At 39.5% G+C, this 27597-nt stretch overlaps 1 protein-coding gene and 1 long non-coding RNA gene across 2 annotated transcripts; both read right to left on the reverse strand.

Moving 5' to 3' along the window:
- Window positions 1-4900: 4900 nt before the first annotated feature.
- Window positions 4901-5642, reverse strand: LOC149195931 (uncharacterized). Its single transcript, XR_016255196.1, has 3 exons — window positions 5497-5642; window positions 5228-5360; window positions 4901-5138 (listed from the first exon to the last, which is right to left on the reverse strand). It is a non-coding gene; the product is annotated as an uncharacterized LOC149195931 (long non-coding RNA).
- Window positions 5643-7735: 2093 nt separating this feature from the next.
- On the reverse strand, window positions 7736-10217 carry LOC149195932 (uncharacterized). The gene is made up of 2 exons (XM_089408941.1): window positions 9493-10217; window positions 7736-8489 (listed from the first exon to the last, which is right to left on the reverse strand). Exons 1-2 carry the CDS (start codon window positions 9643-9645, stop codon window positions 8211-8213), a joined length of 432 nt encoding a protein of 143 aa, XP_089265067.1. The 5' UTR covers window positions 9646-10217; the 3' UTR covers window positions 7736-8210.
- Between the last annotated feature and the right edge of the window lie 17380 nt (window positions 10218-27597).

Consider the following 27597-nt stretch of genomic DNA (forward strand, 5'->3'; position numbering starts at 1 on the left):
CGTAACCAGGCCATACAAAGACTTATTCTCCTTTGACTCAAGTCAAGTCAAGTGTTTAGGCTTAATCAAAGACTTGTGTGTCTCCTTAGTCCAATATCCTAACAAGACAATCCTCATGGATGTGGTGGTTGCTGACATTCCACCAAAATACGGCATGCTCCTATCAAGATTTTGGGGAGCAAAACTCCAAGGATCGCTTCAATTAGACCTCTCTTACGCCACTATATCAGTCTTTGGGCAACCAAAAAGACTATATAGAGAAACACTAATGAAATATATGGTGAGTAGCAAGGATGAGCCACAAAACTTCCCCATCTACTCAATCCATACTGATATGGATTCATTTATTTTGTTTAATGATAATAGCCGCCCTTTAACTAATGTCAAGCCTTTGGCTTTAGAACAACAAACACACATCAATGAAGAATCGTTTGCACATACCCATGAGACTGTCACAACAGCAAATGCAACCAGCACACAAGAAGAACCTCGCCAAACACGAGACTCAGGTCCGCCCAATCCTAAAATGACTGAAACTCTCAATACTAACCACAAGCAAGAAATCACATGGTATTTAGAGTTTGATGGTTCAATAAACAAGTTAGGAGTAGGGGTTGGAATATGGATTCACAACACACATAAAAATCATGCACAAGGTCACTCATATAGACTAAATTTCAAATGCACCAAATTTCAAAGGTCCTAGATAGAGCTCATTCGCCTTCCCTCTGCTAAGCTGAACGAGAGATTCTTAACTGCCTCTCATTCCTAGCCTTCATTCCATCCTTTAGCTTGAATCATTGTTTCATGTGCAGCTAGCTTGCTCCATATTCCCTCTTGTGACCAAGAAAACGCACCAGCAGTCCTACTCCTTGACTCCACGCCCAATGGTTCTAAAACTTTCATGCTATCCCTGCCTCTTTACTTGAAAGCATCATCCATCCCACCAAAACTAAAACAAAACCCCTTGTACTCAATAACTAGCCTAAAATCATCATCAACAAAGCTAAATCCTAAAGAGAGAGCCCTCTCTGACAACTGGTGGGCTAGCACCTGCAGTCCAAAGATTGGTTTGTGGTTACCTCGGCCGTATCCCTCAAGGAGCTAAGGGACAACCTGAGTGATAACAACCACAACTCTTTTCAATTCCCTAAAGATGTGGGAATCCTTCCAGTCAAGTTGTTGGATGATAAATCCAGTGCCGTTAAGTTCAACGGTGAGCCCAATTCTACTGGAATTCTTCTACTGGAGATAAATTCAACAACAATAAGTTTTGCAGCGAGCCTAATTCCGAGGGAATCCTTCCAGTTAAGTTGTTGGATGCTAAACTCAACCACATTAAGTTTTGTAGCAAGCCCAATTCTACTGGAATTGTTCCACTCAAGTTGTTGGAACGTAGAAACAAGAGCTCTAAGTTATGCAGACCGTCCGATTCCATTGGAATTCTTCCAATCAACTTGTTGGAAGCTAGAGACAGGTACTTTAAGTTCTGCAACGAGCTCAAGTCTACCGAAATTCTTCCACTCAACTTGTTGAAAGAAACGTAAAGAAACCATAGCTGAGTACAATTGCGCAGGGCTGGAGGGATGTGTCCACTGAGATTGTTCTTGGACATGGACAATACTCGCAGGGATGTGCAATTGTTCAGAGAAGTTGGGATACTGCCAGTGAGAAAATTCTGGGTTAAATTGAGATATTCCAACTTGACAAGACGGCCCAATTCTATTGGTATAATACCAGTCAAATTATTAAATGAAAGATCCGAAATTCGCGGTAAGGAGAGGCTGCCAAAAGATGAGGACATAGTATCCACGAGAAGATTGTGGGTGAGATCCAGCCAACGTAATAAGGAAAGGTTGCCAAGAGATTGCGAAATAGTACCTTGGAGACTTAGTCCCGAAAGCATTAAGGCAATTACTCTGTTAGTGCATTTTTTGCAGGAAACACCCTCCCAAGAGCATACCTTCTCCGTCTTCTCAGCTATCCAATTGGAGCGATCGTAGTGGATCCGATGTGATGGCCTTCTTGAATGACAGAAGCGCCTCCACATCCCTTTCATCTCCGGATGATGTCAATTGATCCTCTAGGATGTGTTCTTCTGAAACAAAATGATGGGGCTGCAGAGACTTACTAGTTACAGAAGGCGTGTGGTGATGGCGATGATGAAATTCCCCATCAATATGAATATGAATATAAGAAAGAAGAGTAATATGGCGACTCCATTAAAGAGCTGAAAGTAGCCGAATCCATGTCTCTCTGTCCTTAATGCCTACTATGAATTCACTTCTATGCATACCCATTTATAGCACCTGGAAAAGTTAGAAAATAATGGTTGAAGAGTCCTAAGAATTGATTGTCGTGAGGAGTGGTTTTCAAAATCATGATATTGCTTTGACGTTCCAGTGCAACCCCATGGATTTGGGTGTTTCTATCCCAACTTTAATTAAACTTTCGCTTGGAATAGTTCCCTAAATTCTGAAAATTAACTCTACTACAAATGTTAAACAAGCCATTTGAGATGTAGGATTAAAGAGAATTGCAAAATATATTATCTTTTAAACACCATTCCACAATAAATCATGATTTCATTATGCCTTGAAACTAGGGAGAATTAATAAATCAATAGATCATGGTTTAGTAATCATTTTATTATAATTTGAATTATAAATAAATTTTATGATTATAAACAACTGTGAATTCCACAAAATTGATTAAAATATATATGAATTTATTTCATATAAAAATAATCTCACAAATTTAATAGATCATAGTGAATAATTTACATGATATACATACATCGCTCATTAAACATAGATTCATATAAAACCAATTATCAGAACTTTAATGGATAATGGTGAATTTACCTGATATACATATTTCACTCATTAAACATAGATTCATATAAAAACAAACTCACAAATTTAGTGGATTATGGTGAATTTACATGATATACAGACATCACTCATTAAACATTAACATATACATTAACAAATGGAGCATTTTCCGTATAAAGTAATTAAGGATGCAAAATAGGTTTAAACTAGCAATTGCACCAAATGTTGCAAAGGAAACACCGTAAGGCATAAATTGGAGAAGAATCCCACCATATAAAACAACATTCAACAAATGGATCCCAGAGATAAGTATTTGCTCTATTTGCTTTGTACAAGCGATCTTCCCATTGAACCACCATGCCCAAGTGTTGATTGTTCAATACCATCATCTTAACAAGCAAGTTTTCTACCCTTATGGTGGCCAATTCTTGCACATTTATCAAAAAAATTCCATGTCCATCTATATCAACAACAACTGCCCTTGGATTGGGGCTTTCTAGGCTAGCTGAGATATATACCTTAAGATTTTCAGTTACCTTTGACATGTCCAGTGCACTAAAGGCTAGCAACAAGTAATTCTGATTCTAACCATATTATACTATTGATTTGGGATTCAATTATGTTATTTCCATCTAAAACTATTTTGGTTATGTTTAAGAGGCATCCCTCTAATCTAGTCAATTTGCTTGATTTATATTCGATCACCTTTATCTGATCCAAAATAGTTTTAGTCAACTCATGAAATTGTTCTTCAAATGAACCAACGTTGGTCTGTAGATTTTTCAACCTATACCTCATGCCAATCTGAATCAATTTCAAGGATACCATATTTTCAGCATGGCAAAGGATGACAAGAAGGTAAATGCAACAATGATGTTGCAACAATGTTGCTCTACAAAACAATGACAAACATTGAAGTCGACAAGGTGAGATGGGGCAAAACCATAGAAGATTAAACAATTATGGTGAAAGAAGATCACCTAGAGATTTTTTAGGTTTCCTGAGAGGTCTCAAATATAAAATATGTTTTACAACATTGGGATTTCTCTGATTTCGCCATTGATTCACTATTTTTACTGCATTTTAAAACAACACACCTCAATTGTACAAACTTAAGACAATTCGCTTTAATTGCCAATCCTCCTAGAAAACCACTGCATTAGGGGGATTCCACAGGTTCACTTGTTTTAAAGTCCGTCTAAACAATTGATTCTTAGTAAGATGAAAACTGAGTTGTGTGGCATTTATTTCATTCATACTACCGAATTTCATACAATAGTCGTAGTACCCAATTCCATAAAATACTCATACTACCACTTTGTTTAATTCTCTAACAAGTTCTTAATAGCACCCAAGTAGCACAAACTACAGCAGTCAATTATGTTTCATTTTCAAATAAAAGTGAGAAACAATGATTATAGGTCCATTTGTATAAGCATTTACCTACAACTCTGAAAATATTTGTAACATAACTCCTATAAAAGTTGTTTAACTCAAAATTGCAGTAATATATCCATAACATAACTCCTGTAGAAGTTGTTTAACTCAAAATTGCAGTCATTTCTTTTTCTGCATGAATATTGTCAATTTTCATCTTTTGAAGTTTGAAAAACCCTTAATATAATTGAATGTATTGAATGTATCAACATAACAAGGTAGAACTTGAGCAGGTTTGCACCTGCTCTATGTAGTAAAACATCCTTAACCAACTCAAAGGATATTTAACACAACTAACAATATTAACTATTCAAAACCTTGACTGCCCATTTGTTAATTCTTTTTCTGCATGAATACTGCCAATTTTCATCTTTTGAAGTTTGAAAAACCCTTAATATAATTGAAGGTATTGAATGTATCAACATAACAAGGTAGAACTTGAGCAGGTCTACACCTGCTCTATGTAGTAAAACATCCTTAACCAACTCAAAGGATATTTAACTCAACTAACAATATTAACTATTCAAAACCTTGACAAGTTGCATTGAGCCTTATATAATTCGAATAATATAAAATTAATAAAGGATCATTTCACAAACATTTTTGCATTATAGTTTTCCAGGTATGGACCAGTAGAAGGATTCAGAGTAAATATGCCTCTTGCATGTTTCCCAAAAAGCAACCCAAAATCAGAGCTCCACAAACCATAATAACTCCCCATACACTGAAATTTTGGTATGTTTGGGCATCTGCTAGTGTGAAGATTATCAAACCAACGAAAAGAAATATAGTTGCAATGTATTCCTCCAAGGGATACTTTCACCTTAAGCCTGGTATAAAGGCTCCCATAATCATAACAGGCAAAACCTGTAATGATTCAGATTTATCAGCCATTGTAGAAACCTCAAAAGAAATATATTGTAAACTCAATGAGTATATATATAGAGAAACCCTACCTTGGTAGACTTGAACATGATTTGGGCAGGATAATTAAGAAACATTAGAGATCCCTTGGTTAATCCTTGTGATCCCATGAGTACAGCACATAGCTTTACGTATGTTTTCCATGGATTCTGTATATCCCTTGTTCTGAAGCCATTGAGATAGATAAGCGCTAAATACACAAATCCTTGTATAAAGGTGAAATACCATGCATAGTTGCACCAATCATAAACAAAACAAACGAATCAAAGTCTGAAACAAAGGTTTCTAGAGAGAACAAAACCTGCAACTTCACAGTAGGGGGCATAATCCCCCGTGGAAGCTCGGGCAGAGAACCCCTAAAGAAATCAGGAGGACGATTTATTTGTGTCCAGAACCCACCTATTTCCCACCATGATCCATCCTTGTATAAAGGTGAAATAACATCCATAGCTGCATCGATCATAAACAAAACAAATGAAAGACATTTGCTACTTTAAAAAGAAACACATGAAATCTTTTGAGTGATGCAGAGAAAGCACAAATATTTAAATCAATCTTATATCTTGTATTGTAATAATGATTGCCATATCCACGCTGCTTAATTTAAATATTGGCAAACAAACTAGACACTCAATATTATATTAAATCATCTGTTGAAAATATGCGACATCCATCTTCAATTCAGTAAAGATGGAGAATTCCACGGTAACCCTAGTGCATTGATAAAGCCTTAGAAACTCTCCAAAGCTTCCCCAATTCCAATCTCAACATCACTAATTATCCCTCTCTTTTTTTGCAACAGAGGATGTAAAAAATCCCACCAAGTTCATCACTTTTCTACTAGGTATCCCGCTACTCTTTCCAAAATATCTTCGTTCCTTTTATCGAGAGGAATACTCTTTTGATCTCATATTTCATACACAAGTTTATGAAAGCAAATCCAGAATAAGGCAGATGGGTTCTAGCGAATACATTTGAGGAGCTTGAAGGATCAGAATCTACACAAGCCCTATCAAAGGGGTACCCTGCACAAGCAGTAGGACCTGTTTTCCTCGGGGAATTCCTGCAAGGAGAGTGCTCTTTTCTAAAAGATCTAATCACAAGAAGTTTTTGGGAGGAGAATGAGGAGTGCATGAGATGGCTAGAGAAGCCGACACCAGCATCTGTTCTATATGTTTCATTTGGGAGCTTAACCATTATGTCAAGAGCACAAGTACATGAATTAGCCTTGGGATTGGCGAGTAGTGAGTAACCCTTCCTGTGGAAATTTGCCAAAACAGAATATTTTTGGTTCAACATTTCTATCAAACACTTTGGAGACGTTCTTGAGAAACTTCAAGACAACAGAACTTTAACCACTAAAAGAGCACCATTTCTGAATGAGCTTGTTTCCACTCCTTAGGCCTTCTACAAGTTCACTATCTAGTGGATATTTCACTCGCTTGAAGACCATAGACTTCCACATCATGATTGTTGCAGCTGGAAAAGTAACATATGTTTTACATATCCACTGGTGAATGGTTTGACATATAATTGATTAAGACTTGGACACATAACTGTTTTTCAGTCACAGCGAAAATAGCAACAAGGGGGCAAATAAGATAGGTCATAACAAAACAATAGAATTAGCAACCAACTGCTCTTGGCAATAACAAAAATATAAATGAAACTTCACACCCGCAAAAAACTATAAATCTCTTACCATAACTATGGTCGATTTGCAAGAGGAAATACCATTTACCAATCCTGTCATAAAATTACAAATTTACATTCCTAAAATCGTTTTGATAAATGAAATTTCATTCAAAATACTAACCGAGCCATGAGTAGCCATTCCAGAAAATGTATTCGACTCCAAATCTAAGGAATCAACCCACTTGAACTTGTTGTCATGAGAGTTAGCATGCATCTTGTTTCCTTTTAAAACATCGCACTCTTCATTCTCCACTCCATTAACCATCATCTCCATCTGCACATCCTCTGGTTCCTTCGAGGCTATTTGTGCTCCCAACTCCATTTTATTCCACTTCCAAATATCGTATAGCTGTAATATAACACAAACATACGACACCCATATGCCATTTTATAAAGGGTCTGCAACCCCTCTGCTTGGCGTAAGTTAAGAAATATATGAAGCAGAAAAAGTAGTTATTTTTTTAGCAATACCCTAGAATTAGAAGCAAATGTATGGTTTAATATTTGCAATGATATTTTACATTTGAGATGCAATGTAGTTATAGATTTCATTTTCAATGTTGTAAAACAGCTAGCAACAACCTAGTCCTGAAGAGAAAATGTAGTCAATTGATCATTCAACCTGGTTTATTCATTTTGTCCAAAAATAGGAAAACAGATAAACATATACAAAGTTCAAATTTACTGCAAATAAAGAGTCCTCCACCCCTCCATATTTCCCTCCATATTGATAATGTTGAAATGTTGTGTATAGTGGCACAAAAAGAGAGGTTACTGCCAAGTGTTGAACTTACACCAACAAACCAAAGATTTTGCCAAAACAAAATATTTTTGGTTCAGCATTTCTATCAAACACTTTGCAAACGTTCTTGAGAAACTTCAAGACAACAAAACTTTAACCACTAAAAGAGCACCATTTTTTAATGAGCTTGTTGCCACTCCTTGGGCCTTCTACAGTTCACTATCTAGTGGATATTTCACTGGCATGAAGACAATAGAATTCCACGTCATGATTGCTGCCGCTGGAAAAGTAACATATATTTTACAAATCCACTGGTGAATGGTCTGACATAAAATTGATTGAGACTTGGACACATAATTTTCTTTCAGTTACAAAGAAAATATCAACAAGGGGGCAAAGAAGATAGTCTGAAGCCGTTCTAATAACAAATCAACAGCATTAGCAACCAACTGCTCTTGGCAATAACAAAATTGTAAATGAAACTTCACACCCACAAAAAACTACAACTCTCTTAACATAACTATGGTCGATTTGCAGGAGGAAATACCATTTACCAATCCTGTCATAAAATTACAAATTTACATTCCTAAAATCATTTTGATAAATGAAATTTCATTCAAAATACTAATCGAGCCATGAGTAGCCATTCCAAAAACCATACTCGACTCCAAATCTAAGGAGCCAACCCGCTTGAACTTGCTGCCATGAGAGTTAGCATGCAGTTTGTTTCCTTTTAAAACATCGCCCTCTTCATTCGCCACTCCATTAACCATCACCTCCATCTGCTCGTCCTCTGGTTCCTTTGAGGCTATCTGTGCTCCCAACTCCATTTTCTTCCACTTCCAAATATCGCAAAGCTATAATATAACACAAACATTAAACGCCCATATGCCATTTTTTAACGGGTTTGCAACCCCTCTGCTTGGCGTAAGTTAGGAAATATATGAAGCAGAAAAAATAGTTTATTTTTTTAGCAACACCCTGGAATTAGAAGCAAATGTATGGTTTAATATTTGCAATGATATTTTACATTTGAGATGCAATGTAGTTATAGATTTCATTTTCAATGTTGTAAAACAACTAGCAACAACCTAATCCTGAAGAGCAAATGAAGTAGTCAATTGATCATTCAACCTAGTTTATTCATTCCGTCCAACAATAAGCAAACAGATAAACACATACAAAGTTCAAATTTACTGCAAATAAAGAGTCCCCCATCCCTCCATATTTCCCTCCATATTGATAATGCTGAAATGTTATGTATAGTGGCATAAAAAGAGAGGACCAACAAACCAACGATTTTTCCAAAACATAAATTTTTTTGCTCAGCATTTATGTCAAACACTTTGCAGACGTTCTTGAGAAACATCAAGACAACAGAAATTTAACCACTAAAAGAGCACCATTTTTGAATGAGCTTGTTGCCACTCCTTGGGCCTTCTACAGTTCACTATCTAGTGGATATTTCACTCGCATGAAGACCATAGACTTCCACGTCATGATTGCTACAGCTGGAAAAGTAACATATATTTTACATATCCACTGGTGAATGGTTTGACATAAAATTGATTGAGACTTGGACACATAATTTTTGTTTAGTTACAGAGAAAAGAGCAACAAGGGGGAAAAGAAGATAGTCTGAAACCATTCTCATAACAAAACAACAGCATTAGAAACCAATTGCTCTTAGCAATAACAAAATTATAAATGAAACTTCACATCCACAACAAACTACAACTCTCTTACAATAACTATGGTCGATTTGCAAGAGGAAATACCATTTACCAATCCTGTCATAAAATTACAAATTTACATTCCTAAAATCGTTTTGATAAATGAAATTTCATTCAAAATACTAACCGAGCCATGAGTAGCCATTCCAGAAACTGTAGTCAACTCCAAATCTAAGGAGTCAACCCGCTTGAACTTGCTGCCATGAGAGTTAGCATGCAATGTGTTTCCTTTTAAAACACCGCCCTCTTCATTCTCCACTCCATTAACCATCACCTCCATCTGCACGTCCTCTAGTTCCTTAGAGGCTATCTGTGCTCCCAGCTCTATTTTATTCCACTTCCAAATATCGCAGAGCTATAATGTAACACAAACATACGACGCCCATATGCCATTTTATAAAGGGTTTGCAACCCCTTTGCTTGGCGTAAGTTAGGAAATATATGAAGTAGAAAAAATAGTTTATTTTTTTAGCAATACCCTGGAATTAGAAACAAATGTATGGTTTAATATTTGCAATTTTATTTTACATTTGAGATGCAATGTAGTTATAGATTTCATTTTCAATGTTGTAAAACAACTAGCAACAACCTAGTCCTGAAGAGAAAATGAAGTATTCATTGATCATTCAACCTGGTTTATTCATTCTGTCCAACAATAAGCAAACAGATAAACGTATACAAAGTTCAAATTTACTACAAATAAAGAGTCCCCCACCCCTCCATATTGCCCTCCATATTGATAATGTTAAAATGTTGTGTATAGTGGCGCAAAAAGAGAGGACCAACAAACCAACAATTTTGCCAAAATAGAATATTTTTGGTTCAACATTTTTGTCAAACACTTTGCAGACTTTCTTGAGAAACATCAAGACAATAGAACTTTAACCACCAAAAGAGCACCGATTTTGAATGAGCTTGTTGCCACTCCTTGGGCCTTCTACAGTTCACTATCTAGTGGATATTTCACTCGCATGAAGACCATAGACTTCCACGTCATGATTGCTACAGCTGGAAAAGTAACATATATTTTACATATCCACTTGTGAATGGTTTGACATAAAATTGATTGAGACTTGGACACATAATTTTTTTTCAGTTACAGATAAAATAACAACAAGGGGGCAAAGAAGATAGTTTGAAACCATTCTCATAACAAAACAACAACATTAGAAACCAACTTCTCTTGGTGATAACAACATTATAAATGAAACTTCATACCCACAAAAAACTACAACTCTCTTTCCATAACTATTGTCGATTTGCAAGAGGAAATACCATTTACCAATCCTATCATAAATTTACAAATTTGCATTCCTAAAATCATTTTGATAAATGAAATTTCATTCAAAATACTAACTGAGCCATGAGTAGCCATTCCAAAAACTGTACTCGACTCCAAATCTAATTCAACCCGCTTGAACTTGCTGCCAAGAGAGTTAGCATGCAACTTGTTTTAAAACATCGCCCTCTTCATCCTCCATTCCATTAACCATCACCTCCATCGGCACTTCCTCTGGTTCCTTCGAGGCTATGCAATTTTTTAAAGAGGGAAACCGACGTAACTTGAATAACATCGTCTAGACTATTTTGATCGTCTAACATTCAGATCAACGGATCATGAAGGTACAGGTGGCTGGGAAGGATAGTTATTTTCATAGGGAACGTCTTACATCGTAATTATCATATTTTCCATATAAAGTAATTGACGATGTAAAGTAGGTTAAATTACCATATTATTGTTACATTGTGATTTAGAAAGAAAGTTTTAAATGTTATTTGAAAATTTATATTTAATAAGTATATTAAAATTTATATGGATAATATTTCAAAATTTAAAGGATAAATTATTTTTCTTTTAGGTGTGGAGACTTTTGAATATATATTTCATTTAATAGGTAGAGTTTAAACGTTTTATATTTTAGTTTTTTTTCATTGGAATTTAGTGATATAATTTTTGGTCATATCATAATTTCATGTTGTTTAAATTGCATTTTTGAATGTATAAATGAGTTCATCATTATATTTTGTCTTTTTCATTGGAATTTAGTGATATAATTTTTGGTCATATCATAATTTCATGTTTTTTAAATTGCATTCTTGAATGTATAAATGGATTCGACATTCTAAAAACCCTGTGATGCACTTAGACTATAGAAACTCAACAACTTAAATATACAATTCCAACAAATTCTAGTTGAATTTTAGGTAAATTTAACCCAAAAATATGTTGGAAAAAGAGCCAAATTGTAGAATATTTAGACTATGCTCATTGAATGGGTCTAAATGTTCTATGATTTGTAGTTTTCACAACGATCTCACCAAAACCCAACTATAGGAGAATTGTTAGAATTACAATTTTCCATTATTGGACTTGCATTTTTAATTGTAAAATTGCATTCAATGACCTCAAAAATCCTTATAACCCCAAATTGTGCAATCTCAACTATTGAAATCTATGATTCTAATATAATTTGTAACTAGATTTTGCACAAAAATGATTGCAAAAACATGACCATAAAAAGATTGAATTTGTAGCATGTTTATACTATGCTATACTTCACCTATTTGGCCACTTTGCCAAGTCTCTTCTCGTCTCATGGGACAATGCTGACATAAATTGAAAGTCATATTTTATATTTATGTCCATGCGTTGCATAGGAATATAGTGATCATGTAATAGTGTTTGTCTCTATCAACATGACCAGAATTTTGTTTTAACTATAGGTTCTCTAAAGATGAGGTTCTAATTTTCTATATGTATTTTGTCAACATGTCTTGATGCTTTCAAGTACATTTATCAATGTGTCTGGACACATTTATTTAGTTTAGTGATGTGAAGTTTTCATGGTTGGTTCTGCCTACTCTAACATCTTCCATTGGGATTTGCATCCCAGGATGCAACAATCGGTTGGTGTGGGTTTATGGAGGATTAATTTTGTCACAATATTCTCATGGTTTGGAACAGTTTAATTGTCTATACTTGAGATTTAATGTTATATTTGTAGTTTTTTTTTCTTAGAGTATTGCATAATGTCATTGTTTATGTTGGGAATGTAGGAAAGGGATGATTGTGATTTCTAATTTGTTTGGTGTTGGTTTTTTATGTCCTTTTGGTTTTTCATTTGAGCCATCAAATTTGAAATGTTAGGTTATGATGGTGGAGGTGTCAATTGTAATGTTTTTTTTGGTGGGTGTATTTGATGATTGGTGTTATATTAGTAATGGTTGTGTCTCTAAGTGTTTCCAAAAATGGAGCTCTTAAAGTCGGGAATGGAGGTTGAGCATGTCTGTGAGTGTTGGTTTGTGCCACAAGAGTGTCACAATAGTTTTTTGTGTTCTTGTGGTTAGCATCCCATCTTTATGTCATATTAGAAGCAAATATTTACTCTTGATTTGTTTGGCAGAGGTGTTTCTCATGGTGTTTGTCATCGTGAGTTTATTAGATTTTCTAACTATGGTTTAGATTTTTTTTTGTGTTTTTTGTTGGCTTATTGGGGCCTGACCCAGGTTCAAAGTTAATTTAGCCAAACAAATCCCGGTATTACTGGCCCTTTCGGAAACCGCGGACTAAGGTCTCACCTGAAGTAGTATGGGAGGGTGCTAGAACCAGGTTTCCGCACCTTGGAGATGTCTAATGAGTTGAAGTGGTTCGTAGTTCGACCCTACACGCAAGTCGCTTTGCACACTTTCCTGTACCTCGCAACCTGTTACACTGCCCTTACGCAGCCCTAATCGGAGATCGAACACTGCGCTTCTACGTTATTACCCAATTCCTTACTCATATTCCAATGTTAATTGATTATTTTAGCCTACTTGTGTGCTTTTAAGTTACACTTAACAACATAAACCATTCATACAGGTGTGTGCAATAAATAAACAGTATATTTGCAAATTATATCAAACATGCATTAACTTGAGAACAGATACACAAAATGATAACAAACTTCTCTTTATTAATTCCTTCCTCAGTTACAGACTTGACTCTGCCCTGCACACTCAACTTCAGGGGTCTGCGCACTCAGCTGTGGACTACTAGGCCTTTTCACACTAAACTGCAGAGCCTTCTCCTACTCTACGACCCAAAGACACACTTAGTCACTTAGACTCTTCCTTTTCTCTATTCTTCTCTTCTATCTCTACACTTAAAGCCTTGCTCTATTTATACAATCACATGGTCCGTGGACCATGGGTAGGTCTATCTAGCCAACATTACATTACAAAACTAGGGCGGACAACCCTGTGACTCTATCATATATTTTGCGCTTCGCACCCGCAATTCGCGGATCTTTTACAACAAGAATGGGTCAAAACTTGGGCTTTGAGCCCAAAAACATGCCTTAGGGGGGATTCCATGTCCAACAGGCCCCCAACACAAACATCATGACTCGCCCTCGAGTCACTCTGTCGACGCGGTGATCTTTGCATGGAGTCCCTCCAGTTGTTCTCGAACTGCGCGGAGGTTAGCAGCGCACTGAGCTTCTACTTGCTGGATCCGCTGCATGCATTGTTCCGAGACCTTTGTGTCTGAACTACTTCTCTATATCTGTACTGGTATATACTGCATATGTTTATAGTCTCATGCCTTTGTCCGGATCCTTGGAGCGCGAAGATTGTGCTTCTGCTGGTTATTCAGATAGTCGGGCCACTCGTGTAGGGCTTCAAGCGACTGCCATTCACCTTGCCTGGGAAAGGTTCTCCATTTAGTTTGACCAGCTATATTGCGCCTCCATGTGTGGCCTCCTTAACCACGTATGGTCCCAGCAAATGCATTCTAAACTTTCCCAAGAATTTTTCAAACTTACTGTCATACAATAGCACTAAGTCATTCACTTTGAAAGTGCGCAACTTAATATGGCGATCGTGCCAGGCCTTTTCAAGCTGCTTTTGTACATGCTGATGAAAACCAACCAGGAACCATTCTTCCTCAAGTTCTTCCAATTGTGCGAGCCTTTCTTCTAGATCTTCGCGGTCCATCATACCTGTGAGCGATGTTATTCGTAGACTAGGTACAATATACTCCATCGACATGACAGCTTCCACTCCATAAACTAACTGGAAAGGTGTTTGTCCCATAAGTTTCTTACACGTTGTCCTATAAGCTCATAGTATTGCTGGTACCCGCCAGTCCCAATCACTTCGCTACGCGTTACATACTTTGGTTAGCGTAGTCTCCACTACTTTGTTGAACGCTTCTACTGTCCCATTGGCTTGTGAGTGATACGGTGTGCTTTTCTGATGGTACACCTGGAACTCTACTGTGAGCGTGCTGATGGTTTCATTCAGGAAATGTGTACCGCGATCACTCATTAAGATTTTTGGACAGCCAAATCGGGCCAACATGTGTTCAAACAAAAACTTCACAGCCGTAGCGGTCGTGCAGTCTTCAACTGGCTGCGCTTCCACCCAGCGTGTCAGTTACTCCGTCACGGTGATGATGTATCACACACCCATTTTTCCCTAGGGTTTGATAGGTCCCACAAAGTCAATTGCCCACTTTTCGAAGGGATGTAGTGTCATTTGTGGATTCAAAGGCATCTCGTCCCTTCGTGATGGTTTACCGGTCCTTTGACATATATCACAGGCCTTACAGTGTGCTTTTGAATCCTGATGAAGGGTTGGCCACCACAACCTTGCGCAGAGAATCTTTTGTGATGTTGCTCATTCCGCATAGTGTCTTCCTGCAACACCCCCATGTGCTTCTGCGAGGATCTGACTTCGTTCAAATTCAGGTACGTACCTTCGTAATATCTCATTGTTTCCCATTTTGTATAGGTGCCCCGCAATGACAGAAAAATCCGCCGCATGTACCACCAATTCCTTCTTCTGTTGAACAAAGTATTCCTTCGGCATAGTCACTATTGTCAAAAAGTGGATTATATCTTCGAAGTGTCTATCCACGATGCATACAGCAAAGAGTTGTGTGTCAGGTAATCCTTCCTCCAAACTAGTAGGTTCCCCGCTTGTCTCAATATGCTACAAGTGATCTGGTCCTGCATTCAGTCGTCCCAGCTTTACCATGACCTCAAAGTCATATTCTTGGAACAATAAGAGCCACCTACAGATGCACCCCCCCAACACAGGCTTATTGACCAAGTATTTTAGTGCGGAATGGTCTGTATACATCTTGAAATGTCCTCCTAGTAAATAGTGCTGGTATTTTTGGAGTGCGTACACCATAGCCAACCCCTTGCGTTTGATTGTGGAATAATTATTTTCGGCTTTGGACAACCTGTGACTTGCAAACGCGAAAGGGTGATCCAGGCCCTTTGCACCCTCTTGTGTTAGCACTGCTCCCAGTGTTATGCATGATGCGTCAACGTGAACATGGAACTCCACATCCCATTTTGGGAAGACCAGGATTGGGGTGGAGGCCAATTTCCCTTTTAGGACATCCAAGCTCTTCATGCAATCATCATTCCAGCAGAATGTGACATCCTTTTTCAATAGTTTTTCCATTGGCGCGATGATCTAGGAATAGCTTTTAATGAACTTTCTGTAGTATCTTGTGTGTCCCAAGGTAGCGCGCAACTGTTTAATACTTTGCAGTGCTTCCAAATTCAGAATCACTGCAATCTTCGCGGGGTCTACCATTAGTCCCTGTTTGCAAACCACATGTCCCATTAGGTTCCCAAAGGGAACGAGGAATGTACACTTATTAAGGTTCAATGCAATCTGGTGTCGTCAGCAAATATACATCATCAAGCGTAAGCTTGCTACGTGGTGCTTAACCAATCCAAAGACAGTCCAATCATCCAGATATACCTCTAGGAATTTGTGGCTATATTCTTTGAAGGCGGCAACAACTATGCGCGAAAAGACGACTGGCACATTTTTTAACCCAAATGGCATGGCGGTGTATTGAATTCAGCCCCATTCAGTAGTGAAGGTGGTCTTTCTCCTGTCTTCTGGTGTGATTTTGATCTGGTGGTACCCTGAGAACCCATCGTTGAAAGAATACGCTTCTTGCCTGCCAACATTTTCCAATACTTCATCTATGAATGGGGTCGGGAATGGGTCGTGTATGCAAGCGTCATTCAACTTCATGATGTCCACACATATTATTATCTCTCCCTTCTTCTTTTTCTCCTATACTACCATAGGGCTTACCCAGTCGGATTCTTCCATCGGCTCAATAATTCTGGCTGCGAGCATTTTGTCTAGTTCTACGCAGACCTTTTCCTTGTACTTCGAATTCAAGCGGTAAGGCCTCTGCTTAACCGGCTTCATGTCAGGTTTTAGGGTGATCTTCATCATCCCTAAATCGCCAACGATCCCCTTTAAGTCCATAATCTTGGTCGGGAATAAGTCTTGGTACTCACGGAGTAACTCAGTGACCTTATCCACCATGGCATCATCCCAATAGTCACCGAGCGTTGCATACTTTGGTTCAGCCTCCATCCCAATGTTTACCTGCTTTGTTTTTACTAGCGCGTTGATGTCAGGATCTTCAATCAATGGTCCTTGAACCTCGCGATATCCTTCAGGATCTGGAATGTTGACTTTTGTGGATCTTCATCATCCTCCTTAATGGCTACATTGTAACACTCCAGCGCACAGCTCAGCTGGGTCGCCCATTCCAGCTGCAGCACTTCCATTGGCTCCTGAGGTATTTTGAAGATAGCTACTTTTACTGCTTGCAGTGCATCATCAACAGTATCCCACCAACGATCCTCAAACGTGAAGGTTAACAGGAATCCTTCGTGCAAGATATCCCATTCGCTCGTGCCATGGCAGAGCTCCATCTCAGTATACCAATTCATGGGTATGATATCCAGGGTATGACAGAACAGGTGCACCCACTCAGGTTGTGGCTCTTCCCCATAGACCTTGGTCCATTTCGCGAGGTGTGCACGTGGATCATCCCATCCATCATACTTGTCTGTTAATCGTATCTGAGGCTTTCCAAACTGCATGCGCATCATCCTTCTGCATTCATGCCAGTCCTCAAAACTTCTTTGATGCGTACCCCACCATCTTGCGGGCGTAGTATGCAGTGCCCATTTTAGAGCATCGAAACACTGCTATTCCGGTACTTCTCTTTCAAATTTGTTCAGGAAATCATCTACCTCGGTCAATCTGTCATACATAGGCAAATCTCTTACCTCTGTTGCCACGCATCGCAATGACCTTGTCATCATGTTGTATTTGAGCGTGGTTACCTCATGTAACTGGTTCTGCCATCGTTCTATCTCCTCATCTGAATTTGAGGTGCAGGAGCTTCCGTGCTCCCACAAAATCCTACCATTCGCTATTGGATTCACCCAGTCCTGCTCCCGTGTGGTTATCTTGTAGATACATTCTAGATTGTCATTGTTGTCATAGTCGCGCACTGGCTTTTTGTAGCACGATCCTTCTGCAGGGTCTAAAGGTAACTCTAAGCGTAGTGACTTGTTCTCGAAAATCATCTTGCGCTTCTTTAGATTTATCACTCCATTCATGTTAGTGGCCCAATCTATTCCCAATAGCGCAGGATAGGGATTGTTGTCATCAACAATCTCTATCACTTCGAAATCTGCAAGCGCACTCACACCTTCGATATCCACCGTTATTCCTTGCAATCTTCCCATGGGTAGGACCTTTTTTGGTTCGCCATTCACAATTGAATAGGAGACCATTGCAATGCAGGCCTGCCCGTGCGCTCCCATGTCTTCTTTGGTAGGAAATTCACGTCCAATCCTAGATCCAAAATCACTTGATCCATTTCATATTCCTCAATCTATGTGGTCAATCTCATCTCCCTTCTTGGTCGCATTGTGTGCTACCCAAGCTTCCAGACTACGCGCAGTTCTCCTGGTGCGGTCCCAGCACATCTAGTGATGAGTTCTTGCAGTCCCTTCATAGCTTTGCTGTCACGCAGTAGCTTCATGCATGTCTCCAAAAAGGTAGTGAGCATTGATGGGTCCATTTCTAGTTCCAATTTGTCTTTACTACCAGCGTGGGACAGTCCTCCGTCTCATGATCAAATTGGGTACAATATAAGCATGACAGTCTCGTCAGATTTGTACAATCGCGAGCATATTGCCTTGGCCCTCCGCAATTGTAACAGATTAGCTGTCTGCAACCCCTTCCTGGTCCCATTCCTCCTCGACCGCCTCTGTGCCCTTGAAATCCAGTGCACGCCATCCCTGCATTTTGATCGAAGGCCCGTGTTTTGGCCTGAACTCTGTAGGTAGGAGTTCGGTCCATCATCAATTCATAACTTCTACAGGTGCACTCATCATGGCTTACTAACCTAAAAAAGTTACGAAACAACTGCTGGGAACTCTGCGTATACTTCTGTAATAAATGACAGTTATCTATAGCATGCTTTCCTCCTATCTGACAAATCGTGCACCATAATGCAGGCGTTGTGCTCAGTCATACTTGTGCCTCTAGTCTCAATGGCATTGGTCCTCCTATCGCCACGTAGTTCGAGAATACTAGATAATGGTCCTTGTCATTTCCCTGGCCCTTGCACTTTATGCACCATACCTCCTTGCGCGCTTCTGGGTGAGCCGTCTTGTCTTGTTTCGAACTTTGCATCTCAAGACATAATTTTTTCAATTGCGCATGGATCTGTTAGACTCCCAAGTTAGGATCTTGTATCAAGGTCTCATGTAGTCTCATTGTGATTTCCAAGGCCTCGGCCTGAGTGGTTAGCTTCTGCTGTGACAGCGCATTCCTTAGATGCGGTGTTAGCAAAGCTACAAACCATGCGCGGTGTTTCCCATCCATCAAGGTCATGTTGGCTTCATGAATCATACACTGCAGTCTCTGATCCAGCTCCTACGGGGTCTCGCTTGGAAGCATCGCGATTTTCTTAAATCCAATTATCAATTGTGTCTCTTATTTTGGCCTGCTAAATTCCCTATTTAGCGCAGCTTGGATATCCACTATCCCTGTGTTTGGATTGTCATTAGAATGCTTAATTTACCACATCAGTGCGTGATCCTAAAAAGCACTTATCAGTGTTGCCTTCTTTATATTGTCATCTATGACTCCCTGTGCTTCCCATACGACCTTTACCACGAACCAAAACTAGTCTGGATCTTCGTTCCCTACTCCTTTGAACACAAGCAACTTTATCGTGCTTGCCATTTTAAACTGTGGTGGTGGCGGAGGTGGTGTGGGCGAAAACGGAGATGAAGATGGTGAAACTGGTGGTGGTGTAGGTGGGGATGGTATGTGCAGAATTCGTTGCTTTATCAGATTGATCATGCTTCTTTGTGAGACTTTCACGAGCTCTTCCTCGCTTTCCCACAGAGGCGAAATCAAGGGGCTAGACTCTAGTTCTACACTACCTTCTTTTTTGTAGATCCTCCCACTCCGCGTAGCCCCAAACATCAATTTATTCGAATAACCCACTTTTCACACAATAGCATTTTAATCCAAGTGTTCAAAGATTTAATGTACTTACCTCACAATCCTTTAAGGAAGCGTCATTCCACCTCGCTATAGCCGACTGAAGTATCTACCACGAACTCGGTGATAAACCCTCCTATAATTCAATCAAGCCAATGGTCCATAGCACATGCGATCTTATCGTCCGATTCTTCCAATCTGCGCACCAATTTTGGAGTTGACACAATAGGTTTGTCGAGCCTACACCTTCCTTGACTATCTGCTAGCTTCACGATCCACTCGTAAAACTCAGAGGGGAAGGATGCAAAGAAAATTTCGTGGATTTCCTTATATAAATAGCAATCTCACCACTCTTCCTTTGATAACCGCGGAATCTTGTTTTCCTGTGCCACGAACTCGTGAATCTTTCTGTCCAACCACTCTTCAATTCCTTTCTTTGTTAGATTCCAGTGATATGACATCAGACATCTCTTATGTAGATCCCGGTCCCGGCAATGGAACCATTTGTTGGCTTATAGGGGCCTGACCAGGGTTCAGAGTTAAGTTAGCCAAACAAATCGCAGTACTACTGGCCCTTTTGGTAAGAGTACGCGAAGCGTGGACTAAGGTCTCACCCGAAGTAGGATGGGAGGGTGCTAGAACTAGGTTTTCACAACTTGGAGATGTCTGATGAGTTCAAGTGGTCTGCAGTTTGACCTTGCACGCAAGTCGCTTTGCGCACTTTCCCATACCTCGCAGCCTGTTATACTACGTTTGTGTAGCCCTACTCGGGGGCCGAACGCTGCACTTCTACGTTATTACCCAAGTCCTTACTAGTATTCCAATGTTAGTTGACTATTTTAGCCTACTTGCGTGCTTGTAAGTTACACTTAACAACATATACCATTCATACAGGTGCGCATATTAAATAAACAATATATTTGCAAATTATATCAAACATGCATTAACTTGAGAACATATACAAAAAATGATAACAAACTTCTCTTTATTAATTCCTTCCTCAGTTACAGACTTGACTCTGCCCTGCTGTTATAGACATATTTGGGCACTACAACCCCAATCACATATGTCCATAAACCAAGGGCTTCTAAGTCCCTAAAAGTGTTTTTTCATACCCTAAAGGAGCAAGGTCAGCTGATTACATCATCTCCCAGAAGCTTTCCATGAAAAACCACTCAGAACTGGTCAAAGCAGGACCATACAGACTGCCCAGTGCAAAGGGTGTGATGCCTCTCACCTGCAACATGCAAAAAGTGCGATGCATACTGGAAATCCCTTCTGTAGGGTGCTATGAGCGAGATCAGACAAATGGCACAAGCAGTTTGCTAGGTGGAGACCCTGAGAATCTTCTATACGCTGCTCATTTGACACTTTCCTCCCTGAATTCGCCCAAGGATGAGTAGGAGATCATGAAATCTCCAAATGGAACCAAGAACTATCAAAGAGAGGACACTAATCAAAATCCCAGAAGCTGACTCACCCCCCTGCAAATATCTATAAATGGATCCCTCATCCTAGAGATCCAAAGGTTGGAATTTGGTAATTTGCAAAGAGGTGCTGCTGGTTTCTCTTGGAAGACATTGTTGGGTGATCTTGCTTTGTGTGAGGTGAAGAGGACTTTCAAGCTGGGAGGACGGCGTTGGGTCAGACCAAGTGGTTGTAATCCTCTCTTCTACTACTTTTACTAATAAAGCTATTTGAGTTTTCCTCCATATTCTTGTGTATCTCTTCATATTGTGTTGATATATGCATTTGTATGGTCAATATATATCTGATCCTATATTGTTTACAGTGAAAGATCTCTATGCTTTGATGGTATTATGCTGCTGTGAATCTACATGTGCTCTTTGAAGTGGGACAAGTAAGGAAGCAGTGGTGAGATTTTGTCAAAGGGGAAAGGAAACAAGCAAGGAACCAAGTAGAAGACTGAGGTTGGTACTCTTTGCTTCTTTCTCATCTCTCTCTCGTAAAGGAAAAAAAAGTGACTTTAATCTGTTTGTTTCTAAGATAGCTACCCGTCTTAGTGGGACTAGTAGCTCTGAATAGACACTAGATTTCCCGATAACAAAATTGCGACTCCACTAGGGAGCGATTAATTTGATTGCTTGTCTCTATTTGTTTGATTCATAAACCACAGACGGAGCCCGAAGTTAAGCCAACTAGCCTTCGAACTGCATTTGCTATGCAAGTGCAAAGTAAATCAATGTTGCTTCGGTCAATCTCCGGGTTTGTTTATGAACTGAACAATTGACTTGCAAGCATCCTAAGTTCCCTAGAGGTAGCTTGAGTAACCTCATTAGATCAGCCCCTGTACTTTGTAGTTACTGACTATCATTTTCTCGACCTAAATCCCTGAACTAAGCTGCAAACTGTGACCAAAAACCAAGTTAAAGTCTCGTCCCTGGACCATTTCACTTTCTCTTCTTGGCAATCTGGATGCATCGCACCTCCCGTGTGCAGTAGGTGGGATGCATCCCTGTTTCCCTGTGTTATAGGTGCGATGATCAGACAAGACTAGATCTGCCTCCAGATTTTGGTTTTTTCTTCACTCTCTTCAGCTTTATTCAGGAGTTTTATTGTTTGTGATCAGTAGACCACTGTTGAAACCCCCTTTCTTTGCATCATCCAACCTCCATTGTGCAAATATTTGTGAATGTTTTTATGTATTTTTCGCCATTCACAATTCTCATTTACAAAATGGTAGCTTAATCGAACTGTCGTCTTTGGATTTGAAAGTGTCGCAAGTGTCATTTTCAGTCAAGGAAAAGAATTCTTCTCTTTTTGACAGTCGATTACACTGTTACTCTTGTATTTGATCTGAATTAGTAGTATTTCAAGTGTTGAAAGCAGTTTTCAATTCAAAATCTTAAAGTGTCGTCTTGTCTCCTTTTCGTTTTTTGAAAAGAAAATCGTTACTGTTGATTTGAAAAAAGGAATAACTCAGATTTGTACTTAGCATTCTTTTTGTCATTCACACATTAAGAAAGTGAAAAAAAATACATGCATGTGCATTTGCATTTAGACTGCTTGTTGATTTTGATTTAGGACAATGCATCTAGTGTGTGCCCTCTGCTCTATGTTGAAAGGATTTCATTTCTCTTTCCTTAGTAGCTAGGATTTTCATTACAAAAAGAATATTAAATGATTGTTTATCATCTTAGATTGCATTTTTGGAATTGTATATCTACATCATGCGGTGAACCTTAAAGGAAAACTTCTTAAGAAATATCAACTATAAAATAAATTCAATGAACATAAAAATGCTTTGGAACCTAACGCACAACATCTAGAAGTCTAGGCTAGAGACATATTTCGGCGTCGTAAAGCCTAGTAACTGTCGCTTTCATCGTAGGTTGGGTGATTCCTCCTCTTTGAGACGACAAGTGCCAGTACGGACTTGTGCTCCCACGTACCATCGATTATATATTGGGAGACCACAATAGGCTATATCCTTTATCCTTAGGAAGCCGTGTCTGCCGCCCTATCGATCGCAATGCACTGAACACAGCATTTGGGAAGATTGACTGTCGTACCGTAAAAAGTATTCTGCAGTTTTGCAATTGGTTTGGTAATCCATCTATCTAGATTTCCAGAGTAGTCTATTTCATTCCTTTTTAGACTCCTTAAAGGAAAAGGTCCATCTGAGCACTTGTCACTTCAAGCTCATTAAAAATTGAAGGCGACTAGAGTCATCTTTAGCTTTTTCTCAACTCTTAAAAATTGAAAAAGCAAGTTGTGTCAAAGCGTCTAAAATTTATTTTAATCAGAATAACGTCATTGTTCCCTCGTTGGTCTTAGGTTGAGAAAATGGAGTCCACCAACCAAGGATTTCCCCTTAGGGGAAATCCTAATCCTTTCTCCTCTTGGGGAGATGTTGGTGCACCTCATATGGCCACATTGTCCCTTCCAGGATTGACAATTAGCCCGCCGGTATGGCTTTTCTCGACCTCTGTCATTCAAAGCACCGTGATTCCTGAATAATCAAATCAGCAACTAGATGATACCAGAGTTCCCCCCCAACCTTCTACTTTGTTTGTCTCTCCCTCTCCTTCTTCCTCTTCGCTTGGTGAAGATAGTAAATCTAAAAACCAAGTAACTGAGAAGACGAAGAAGGGGAAGGAGAAGAAGAAGAAGGAGCCAATGGCAAAAAGGGGCAACCATGCATCATCTAACGAAAATCCACACACTACACCATCCAAGCCTAAATCTCCATGTGTCATCTGCAAAGGAGACCACTATCACTGAGATTGTCCTTGCATCCCGTGGATCTTAAGGGACTGGTCTCCCCGCTTGCACAATCCGGTGTCGTCAACCTCTGACGATCATGTTGAAAATACACCGTCAACTAGTGAAATTGAAGTCACTGGACAGAAAGGAAAATCTAAATTTCCCTGCAGACTGTGTGAAGGCGATCATGCCCTCCACCGTTTTCCCTTCCTAGATGAAGCTAAAAGAGTCTTGGATAATCATCCTGCATTGCCGCAGCGACTCCCTCCTGGATACAAGAAACTCTTGCCGAATCCATTTCTAGTTGAAAATCTGACTGACCCACCTTTGGTGTCGGTCGAAGCACCTATCATTGAAGATAAACCCTCTGAGTCCACATCGGACCAAAGTCAACAGGTTGAGATGGCAGTCGACCCCATCTTGACTTCAAAAGATTTACCTTCAGATGATACAGTCACCGAAGAGAATGAGAACGACACCATTCAAATTCTTTTCGTAAACACAGACTCCGATGAACATGGGGGCAATCTGCCCATTCCTTTACCGCAGGAAGGAAATTCGTCAGAGTTGTATCCGGCCGTTTATTCGGTCCCACCTCCAAGAAACCTAGTCGTTTCCTTCGATTGGAATCTACTAGGCAGACCCTATTTACCATCTAATGTACCATTCCGAATCATAGTGAAAACTTACAAAATGGTCATGGTTAGTACCATCATAGATGAAGGGGCTTCTATGAGTATCCTTTCCTCAACTTCTTGGAAAGTGCTTGGTTCGCCATCGCTTTTGCCTAAGATGTAAAATCTGACAGGCTTCGATAAAGGAACTAGTCGACTGTTAGGGATCCTTCCAAGTTTTCCTATAACTTTGAGAAGGAAAACCGTTTATCTGAAATTAATGATAGTCCAAGGACCTTTAAATTACAATCTACTCCTTGGGCGTGACTACATTTATAGCATGGGAGCCATTATCTCCTCACTCTTTCGAGTAATGTGTTTTCTGCATGAAGGCAGAGTGGTCCAACTCATAGACCAACTTTCATTCCCTGGTTCACACATAGCTAATAGTCAAATGCCATCCCTAATAGGTCTTTTTGCGCAAGGAATGTCTCATCAATCTCTAGTCCATCGGCCTGATAAGTGCGAGTGATTCGGTGGTCATGACTGAAACCCAGGGGGCATGCACCCTGGCCTGCTTCGGCAGGAAAAGTTCAGGGATAGGGTAGGTTTCCATAGAGGATATATGACTGGTCTGACACACCCATCCATTTAGGAAAATGGGATTAGACCGAAATAAGATACCTCTGTTAGAAGGTATGCCTTTCCCAATAGAACAAATGTTTTGTCTGCAAATTGAAGGGTAACTTGGAAAACGTAGGCCTTTCCCGATATAAAAAATGTTTTGTCTACAAATTGAGGGGTAACTTGGGAAACTCTACTTCGCTATACCTTGGGGCATGCAAATCTTTTTGAGTGAAAGTGAAAAACAACCATTTATTTTCTTAGTTTGTAGGTTCTTAACCCTTTAAACTCGTAGGATTGGTTGTTTCTAGCTTACATAATAAAAGGAGTTGGAGCATAATTTCGAATGGTGCAAGCTCCCTAAAAAATGAACCTATCAATGAGACATCCTTATTATACGACTGGCACGAGCAGTTTTACGCGAAGTTCAAGCTCGTTAAAAATTAAACCTAGCAATGAGCATATGTTCCACCAGAGTTTAAGCTCATTAAAAAATGAACCCACCTCCGGTAAATAACCATTTTGAATGATTATCATCAACTTTGGAGCCTTGGTCGTGTTCTTACCATCACCTCCACTCTGTTTTAGCCGATCATTCGCCTCCATTTGATTGTTTACCCATTTTGAGGAACAACTGCAACGAGTGATCCTATTAGCCACCTTCTTTACACTGTCGTGATTGGAAAGTTCCAAACCTTACCTGGAACCAGCTGCTATCTGAAAACATCACTCGTTCCTCAAAAAACGAGTCTCCTTTAAGCTCTTTTCATCTGACTCGTAAAATATGAAAAGATTGTCGAGCAATTGGCCTCTCCAGCTCGTTAAAGTGATTGGAAGTGCTATCCCTCCTCTAGATTTTAATCTTTTTGGACCTGAGAGATTATTACACAAAAAGATCGAGTGTTTGTCTTGTTCGACTCATTAAAACTATCGAAAAGTCATCCCTTTCGCATTGTTTTATACTTTTTCGGACATAAGGGATTATATTACGAAAAAGAAATATTGGAGTTTTCTTTCCGTCTCTTTTCAGACTCTATAAAATTGAAAAGGACCGAGTTATCCTTGTCGTTAAGCTCGTTAAAACAATAGCGACAAACTTGTCCATTCAAACAAGAGCGAGTTTCACTGTCGTTAGGCTCGTTAAAACATAGCGACGGGTTTGCCCGAAGGGTAAATTATAGAAAAAGCATATGTTATCCTCCTCAAGCTTAACAAAAATAAAGAGGTACTGGTCAGAAATGACTAGGGAAAATTGGGAAGAAAACTTGAAGAAACTTCATTGGTAGCAGGTCGCTCTTGAACATGACACTTTCACTCCATCACCATTATTGAGTCGGGTTGGGTTATTCCGTTCACCGGTCATACCACCATTGGTCCACCGTACCATCCACTTTTGGGGTTAACGATACCAATCCATTTCAGTGTCGCCGATATGTTCAAGAGAAGTTGCTCAGAGAATTCACCTACCCAGCTTATGTCTCATCTACTACAAGACCTTCACGCTTCATTCTTTCATGACCGCCACCCTGAACCTTGTATCATCAGATCGTATTCACCTCTACAAAATCATTTGCTTTGTTCCGTGTCGTAGATGTGGGATCCATTAATGCCCTCCTACGACAGATCACTTCTTGTCGACATCAGCTCATTATCCAAGAAGCCGACCTAGGGACAACCCTTCCAGTACTTTGAAGCTTGTATGCCTCAATGGCAAGTTTCTCACTTCCGGTGATAGGTTTACACTAACGGCCTTCGACCGAAAGATTTTGCATGGTGTTCGACATCAACTCATGTATTCACACCATGTGAATTGTACTGCAGTACCTTGAGGTTCATCATCATCATCGGTGATTCCTCTCGCATCTGTTAATAGCTTGCATCATTGGCTGGTAATCAGGCGATGTCCTTCCATGTTCGACATCAGAACATCTTTTCACATGGATCGACTTGTACTTTCGGGCGAAGATTGAACGAGTTTTGAAGACCCCGGATCTAGTTTCATCCATCCGGGCTGCGATATAATCAGGAAAATAAAGACATCAAATGTACATCATTGCTGCACAAATAATCATCCAAAATAAGGGATGATGGCTCTACTAGAATCATCAGTCTACACACAGACGGTTGTCTGTTCTATGTAGATGAAAATGAATTTATCAAGCTGAGCATGGGAATTCCCGCCTCAGCTAGATCATGAAAATATTATGAAGATAATTTATTGTATTGTATCTTATTACAGGTCACCTTCCAGTGCGAAAAACCTCGGATCCTCATTATAAAGCATTTCACCTGACATCAAAAGATTTACGACCTCATGCTTTAGGGGGCAACTGTTATAGACATATTTGGGCACTACAACCCCAATCACATATGTCCATAAACCAAGGGCTTCTAAGTCCCTAAAAGTGTTGTTTCATACCCTAAAG

This window comes from Pinus tabuliformis, chromosome 2_2 (assembly GCF_031772625.1).
Source record: "Pinus tabuliformis cultivar Carrire ecotype Pingquan chromosome 2_2, CPIR1, whole genome shotgun sequence".
Classification (NCBI taxonomy): domain Eukaryota; kingdom Viridiplantae; phylum Streptophyta; class Pinopsida; order Pinales; family Pinaceae; genus Pinus; species Pinus tabuliformis.

What these genes read in the sequence shown, in the direction of transcription:
- LOC149195932 (XM_089408941.1), bottom strand. Translation starts at nt 9,645, where the DNA reads ATGGAGGTGATGGTTAATGGAGTGGAGAATGAAGAGGGCGGTGTTTTA. An exon ending in GAATGGCTACTCATGGCTCG is followed by an intron (nt 8,490 to 9,492) that starts GTTAGTATTTTG and finishes GTTATATTATAG; the next exon opens with CTTTGCGATATTTGGAAGTG.